Consider the following 7,050-nt stretch of genomic DNA (forward strand, 5'->3'; position numbering starts at 1 on the left):
CTTACATAGAGGTGACCCCAGCGCCTCTCCTTCCTTGCCTGCCCCTTCTGGAGGGTTTAGAGCCATTGGCTACAGCACTCCAGTGTGTGACTCATCCCACAGGGATCTGTGATGGCAGCTATGTCACACTTTTCCTGCCCTGCAATGACTTCCAGCTCCTGCACTTTGTTGTCCATGCTGCATGAAGTGGCATGGAAGCACTTCAGTTGAGCTGTTGATCTCACTACCTTTTTGAGGGAGAAAAGCCCTAATCCCTCTGTGGCCATTCTCAAGCTCTTCTGTGGTTTCTAGCCCATCAAGAACTCCTGTGTCCTTGCTGCTGCACGAATCTCCATCCCCTGCCTCCACTGGGACAGCAGAGCAGAGGAGCTCGGTAGCACACAGTTCCCCAAGCACTCGCATTCTGCCCTCAGGCTTCTCTCTGGCAAGCCTGCTTTTATCCTTTTCCCTCCTCAACTCTGCTTGGAAGCTTTTTCCTTGAGCCCTGCTATCTGCCGCACAAAGATCCCTTTCCCCCTCTGAGACAGGTGGACCCTGTCTGTCACCAGCAGCAGTGGTGCTGTGTGGACAAGCCCACGTTCAAAAATCCCCAGAATTCTGCTTCTTTGGGAAAGCCATACTTGGAGAGGGGTGCTGATCTGCTGGCATTTCCTGCTCTTTCCCTCATCCTTCCCTGCAGGTGGAAGGATAGAGGAGGTGGCTGCTTGTGCTCTTGATCCCTTAAGCACTCAGCCCAAGTGCCTCGAGTGTGGGCCGGCTTCTCCTTGAGGACACGTCCATCTGTGCTGGCTGAAGCACCATCGTCATTGGCGCTGGGTTCCCACTGCAGAGCCTCAGCCCCGTTGTGTCGGGGCCCCTGGGGAGGTGGGATCGTCCCAGGGGAGAGGTGCCTGCCGTGTAAACATTGTCCCTGTCTAGTCCCACTGGAGAGGTGCTTGCGGTGTCGCCGTTGCCCCTGTCCCTTAGGTCCCTGTGTTCAGGTGGCGCAGAGAGGATGGGGGCTCCTGCCTGCCCTGCGTCCTGTGTGCCTGTCAGGCCTGCCGCAGGGCAGCCGGGCTGTGACTGCAGCCATGTGTCCCCCTGTCACTGGATCACCTAGATGAGGGCCCTGCTAGCCCTGCTGCCCTGCTCCCTGAGCCCTGTCCCTGGCAGAGCCGTTCCCTCCCCGGGCGCAGCCCCATGTGGTGCTCCCTGCTGCGGCCTGGCCTGGCCCTGGAGCAGGGTCCCCCCTGTGCGTGTCCCCAGCCGGCTGTGCCCGGGCAGCTGCCTCAGCCGTGCGGGATGCAGAGCTGTGGGAGCCCACGGCTCTCTGTCGGCCGCCCAGCAGAGCTCCCTGCTCCAGCCGGCAGGGCCTCAGCGCCCGCCCTGTGCCCTCCCGCCCCGATGGCCGCGCCAGGCCCTGCTTGCTGCCCTGATGGTGGCACTGCTGGCCCCCAGTGCTCTCCAAGGGCTTCTCCAGGGCACCTTCCTGCGGCCTGTCAGTCCCTGCACCACCAGAGACCTGCAGGGGCTGTTTACAAGGGCCTGCAGGGACAGCACCAGGGCCAGTGGCCTCCCACTGACACAGGGCGGGCTGAGGCCGCAGGTGTGGCACAAACTGTGGGCTCTGAGGCTGCTGAGGCCCTGGCCCACGCTGCCCACAGAAGCTGTGGCTGCCCCTGGATCCCTGGCAGTGCTCCAGGCCAGGCTGCATGGGCCTTGGAGCAGCCTGGCAGAGTGGAAGGTGTCCCTGCCCACGGCAGCAGCCTTGGAACAAGAGGATTTTTAAGGACCCTTCCAAGCCAAGGCGTTCTGTGATTCTGTGATCACAGGGGTTGGGGCAGCTGGGCTTAGATTGTGATTAGAACCAGTTCAGCACTGCAAGTTTGGTTGAGTTCAAGGAGACTGTTGACGAGCCCAGATTGACAACTCGTGAGATTTACCAATATAGAGGTCTGGCTGAGATCAATAAAAGCTTGCACTATCCAGATTCTTTAATATTGTAATTTATTGAAGCAATGTGTTCCAACAGATAGTGACACTATATATGGTTTTACTTGTATATAAAAACAGTATTATAGAGGGAATATATTATATAATGTTATCTATATAATAAATAGATCTACTTTATGAAGATCTTTCCAGACCTAAATGCACTTAGAGTGTTACTAAGTGTCACAACAGATAGTGACAACACTAAATATGTGCTCTATTGTTATTGTTTAATCATAATTTAAAATCGTCATAGTAATACAGAGTTAATACTGTATTACTACATAATTATAATTTTATAATAATAATTTTATTATATTTATTAATAATAAAAAATCTTCAAATATTTATAATTATTATTTCTCATGATATACTAATTACAGTTTTCTTTTGATATTATTTAGTATATGGTTTTGTTTTCTTTTCTTTTAATATTATATATGACAACTAATGAACCATGTAATATATAATATGTATGAATTAGATAGATTTATCAAGGAAATAAAACTCTAGATACTTCTATATACAAGATTTCAGGTCAGCTCCAACACAGTTGGTACAATGCTGACCTAAAGATGTCCCTTTTGGGGACAAGGAGAGACACAGTCCGTTGTCTGATCCCAGGCCAGCAGAGCTAGTTTTTCCTCTCAGTCATTTCTTCCCTGTTTTTTTGTCTTTTTCTGCCCCACATTCCCACTTCCTTCATACTGTGCCTTTAGGTCCTTCCCATAGGGCTGGAACAATTGCATGTTACAGGTGGGGTTTGGTGGCTTTGGCCATGCGTGTAAGGCATGTGCTCTCTTCATCTGCATTCTTAGGAGTGGGAAAGTTTGTATGCAAGTAGGGCTTAATGCGGATCTGGGTGACTTGTTTTGGAAAATGAATTGATACCAGGAGGTAGAATAAACACTCCCATGGTCCCCCAGCTGCTGAGGCAGCAGGAGAGGCTGTGGGACCTTTGCCAGAGTCTTTGCACGCATCCTCCTCTCCTTTAACGAGCAGATTTGTACAATGAGCTGCTTCTCTGCCGCCAGCTGTGAGCATCTCAAGCACAGCTCTGTGCAGGAGAACCTCTTCCAAGGTGTCAAGGCTTAAGGATTTCCAGGAGACGATGTTGCAGATCCAGGTACTGACTTATCACCTGGGAATGGGCAACCGGATCCACGGCCATATGATGGAAGAGATTGAGTGTCTCAGCCGTTTGGACATCTGGGGGCAAAGTGATCTCCTCAGGAAGCCTCTGGTTGCCCACAATAAAGTGGTTGAGACGTTTGTCTTCCAGGCTTAAGCGCAGGCTGTTGCTGATATCCACAATTCGCCTCAGGAAATGTCTCATTTGCCACTGTGACACCGGTACAGCGTTCAGGAGGTGCATGACAATGGTCTTCATGGTGTAGCTGGAAAAGCCTAGGCCCTGCCGAAGACAGGTGAAGAACTGCAGGTACTTGAGGTGCAAGCTGTAAGGGGGAGCCTGCCTGGCAATGTGCCTGAAGAACTTCATCTCTGCCACGGTGAAGGTCTCGAGCCACCTTGTTCTTGGGGTGAGGGGCTTTCTAGACTCGCTGCTAACAAAGACGTCTGAGTCGCCTCGCTGCACCCCAAAGAGCATCTCAATCCTGAAGCTTTTTCTGCCGTTGGTCACCTTGAACTGGCAGGAGCGTCTGGAGGGCAGCAGCACTAGACGCCAGTTGTGTGACTGAGGCAAAGCTGGCCAGATGGCTCTCAGCAGTTGGTAGAACCAGAGGCCTGTTTTCTGCACATCAAGGTAGGAGCCGGTGCACAGGGTATGAAGGAGGCTGGGATCCTGATTCCTCCTCAGCTCCTCCTCGGGGTGGTGCAGGAAGCACAGCATGTTGTCAGCCTGCTGCTCCCTTGTGCAGGTGCACTCCAGCTCCACGCGGACATGGAAGCTCCTGCCGGGCCTCCACATTGCATTGGCCAACTCCAGGTGGAAGGAGTGCCCTTGGGGAGGAGTCATGGGTACGAGAAAGCGATACACAACATCCTCCTCTCGGGCAGTCCAGCCTTCAAAGGCATTGCCCACCTGGATGGCTCGTTGCAGCACCGGGTAGAAACTGTTTGACAAGACGCGTCCAGAGAAATTGATGAATCTGTCCATCAGGTCAGTTGTCCACATGCAGCCTGTCTCCAGATCCTGTACAGGCCACTGGATGCGCCACATTAGCCTCCATCCTATGTACATCTGAATAACATCATGTACTACATTTGCATCCGCAATTCCGAATGCATTTCCACCATTTTCTTCTTCGTGCTCCTGTCTCCTCAGGCTCCTTTCCCTCCAGAAAAACCACAAGACCAAGAGAGAGACCAAGATGACAGGAAATGGCCAGAGCTGCCAGTACTGCAAGGCAGACCCCAGCAGGTCTCCCCAGGCCAAGCCACTCTGCTCCAGGAGTCTGAGCTGCTCCAACTCTCGCTCCAGCTGAATCCTCTCCTCTTCCAGGCGCTTTGCACGCAACTCCACATGCAGTCGCAGTGTCTCCACATCCATAGCACCATCCATGGGCTGTGGGTACTGAAGAAGGCTATGCAAAACAAGGACCAGGAATATCCAGGGCTCCATGGTCTGCAGGAGGATGGAGAGAAGGCCTTGAGTGGGGCTGGGAGGGAGGCAGCTGGCAGAGGGGGCAGCAGGGGCGGGAATCACAGGGATGTGGGGGCAGGAAGGAAAGGGCCCCAGAGAGCTGGCAGGAAGCAAGGCCTGTCCTGCTGCCCTAGCAGCAGCAGCAGCAGCACTGTGCCCTGCCCAAGGCTCCCCTGTGAGGGGCTGTCCCTGCATGCATGGGGAGAAGCCACCCCCAGGTGCAGTGTTTCTGCCCCAGCCCTTGTCCAGCCCAGCCTCCCCTCCACCTCCAGTGTGCACTCACCACTTGCCCAGGCTCAGCCGGGGCAGCACTGTCTGCCGGGGCCTTTTATATCTGCCCCCATTGTGACACGTCCCCTGTGATGTCACAGGTGCCACAGCGCATCACAGCCAGGCCAGCCCCACTCTTTGTCCCCAGCCCAGCTCAGCCACTCAGAGTGGCTCTTGTTCATTGCTTAAGGCTGCCTTTGAGTAAATGTTCTTCAAAGACCTTCCTTCTTTTAAATCTTTCTGAGGGTGGTAACTCTGCTGTTTCATAGGGCAGTCTGTTCACAACCTTGATATCATTTTTGGTGAAGGAATAGAGATCCAATCTAAACCTCCCGTGGAGAAACTTGAGGTAATTTCCTCTGGTGGTATGGTTAGTCTCCTGGAAGAATACATTGACCCCCACCTGGCTACAACCTCCCTTCAGGGAGCTGGAGAAAACCATAAGGTCCTCCCTGAGGCACTTTTTCTGTGTGCTAAACACCCCCACCTGCCTCAGCCCTTCTTCATCAGACTTGTGCTCCACACCATTCCTCAGCTCAGTTGCCCTTCTGTGCACACACTCAAGCACATCCATGTCTTTCTTGTTGTGAGGAGCCCAAAACTGAAGGCAGGATTGGAGGAACAACCTCACCAGTGCCCCACGGCAGGGGACAATCACTGCTCTGGTCCCACTGGCCCCACTGGTTCTCACACAAGTCACAATGCCATTGGATTCTTGGCCACTCGGGCACACTGCCATCCATCAACCAGCACCCCCAGGGCCATTTCTTTCTCAGCTTTCCCAACCCTCTTGCCCCAGCCTGTAACACTGCACGGGGTGGGTGTGACCAAAGGGCAGGACTCAGCATTTTCCCTTCTTCTGTCTCATACAGGTGGACTTGACCCACCCATGACACCTTTCCATAGCCCTGAGTAGAGCCTTCCTACCCTCAGGCAGATCAACACTCCTGCCTTACTCACTGTCATTTAGATTGAACTCCATTCACCACCATGCTATCTCCTAGATCTAAGAGCAGGCAAACCCTGAATTCCCTGTGAAAGCAGGTCAGGTTCACACTGGCCTGAAGGATGACAGAGGACAAGACAAGCTCAACAAGGTGCTAATGCAGCTTAGGCTCCAGCTTTCTGCCCTTGTATCTCTGGAGCAGAAAATTCAAATGTTAATGCTTGGGTTTGGCGATTGTGTTGTGTTTTGTTTGCAGCTCTTTCCCCCACTGGAAGATCTGTGGCATTTTCCATGTTGCACATCTGGGTTTGAGAGGTCCACTCTTGGTGCTGCCTAGATCAGTGCCAAAAATGTGCCTTTGCCCCTCTCTCTCTTCTGTTACGATGTGTCTTTGGAGGGATTGATGGGAAACACCCTTTCTGTTTTCTCACCTTGTGCTCAGCAGCTGGGAGAGCCACAGACTCCTCCTGCCCTGCCCCAGCTTGAACCTGGCAGGGTTCTGCAATAGGGGAACAGGGCATGTTGCTGGCGGCTCAGCTGCCAGCACCAGTGCTAGCCTGTGTGGAAGGCTCATCTGTATGGCTTGAGTCAGCTCCCAGCTGCCAGCATCTGGGCTGTGTCCTGCCCCACATTCATGCTGCCATCAAGTCAGAGGCCACAAACCTGACACTGACAAGTCCACCTAACAACCATGTCCTCATGTGCCACATCCACACATTCTTTGAATGCCTCCAAGCATGGCAATTCCACCAAGTCCATGGGCAGCCAGTGCCCGTGCTTGACAACCCTTGCAGTGGAGAATATTTTCCCTAATACTCAGTCTAAACCAGTCCTGGCACAACTTGAGGCCATTTCCTCTTGTCCTGTCCCTTGTTCCTGGAGAGCAGAGCCTGAGCCCCACTTGGCTGCACCCTCCTTTCAGGGAGGTGTGCAGAGCCAGAAGGTCCTGCCTGAGCCTCCTCTTCTCCAGGCTGAGCTCCCCCAGCTCCCTCAGCAGCTTCTGGGGCTCTTTTTGGATTGCATCCAGCAAATCTTTTGTCAGTTCCCATGTGCTTTTGAATTCAATGAGAATCTGCTCATCACACTGTTTGAGCACACTTATGCATCCCAGCTTGGTACATGGATTGGAAACAATGAAAATGAAAGGTTGATAAGGATGGTTGATTTGAATCCTTTAAATTATGGGCTGAATCTGATAAAAAGGTCATGGAGTCATGGGATGGTTTGTGGTCAAAGGATCCTTGAAGATGATCTAGTT

General features: G+C 52.7%; 1 protein-coding gene across 1 annotated transcript; it reads right to left on the reverse strand.

Annotated features, from left to right (window-relative positions):
• Window positions 1–2,334: 2,334 nt before the first annotated feature.
• Window positions 2,335–4,555, reverse strand: LOC146423428 (inositol 1,4,5-trisphosphate receptor-interacting protein-like 1). Its single transcript, XM_085044777.1, has one exon. It carries the CDS (start codon window positions 4,553–4,555, stop codon window positions 3,056–3,058), a length of 1,500 nt encoding a protein of 499 aa, XP_084900903.1. The 3' UTR covers window positions 2,335–3,055.
• Between the last annotated feature and the right edge of the window lie 2,495 nt (window positions 4,556–7,050).

The sequence above is a fragment of the Lichenostomus cassidix genome, unplaced genomic scaffold (assembly GCF_008360975.1).
Source record: "Lichenostomus cassidix isolate B80296 unplaced genomic scaffold, HeHo_3.0 HiC_scaffold_52, whole genome shotgun sequence".
Taxonomy (NCBI): Eukaryota; Metazoa; Chordata; class Aves; order Passeriformes; family Meliphagidae; genus Lichenostomus; species Lichenostomus cassidix.

What these genes read in the sequence shown, in the direction of transcription:
- LOC146423428 (XM_085044777.1), bottom strand. Translation starts at nt 4,555, where the DNA reads ATGGAGCCCTGGATATTCCTGGTCCTTGTTTTGCATAGCCTTCTTCAG.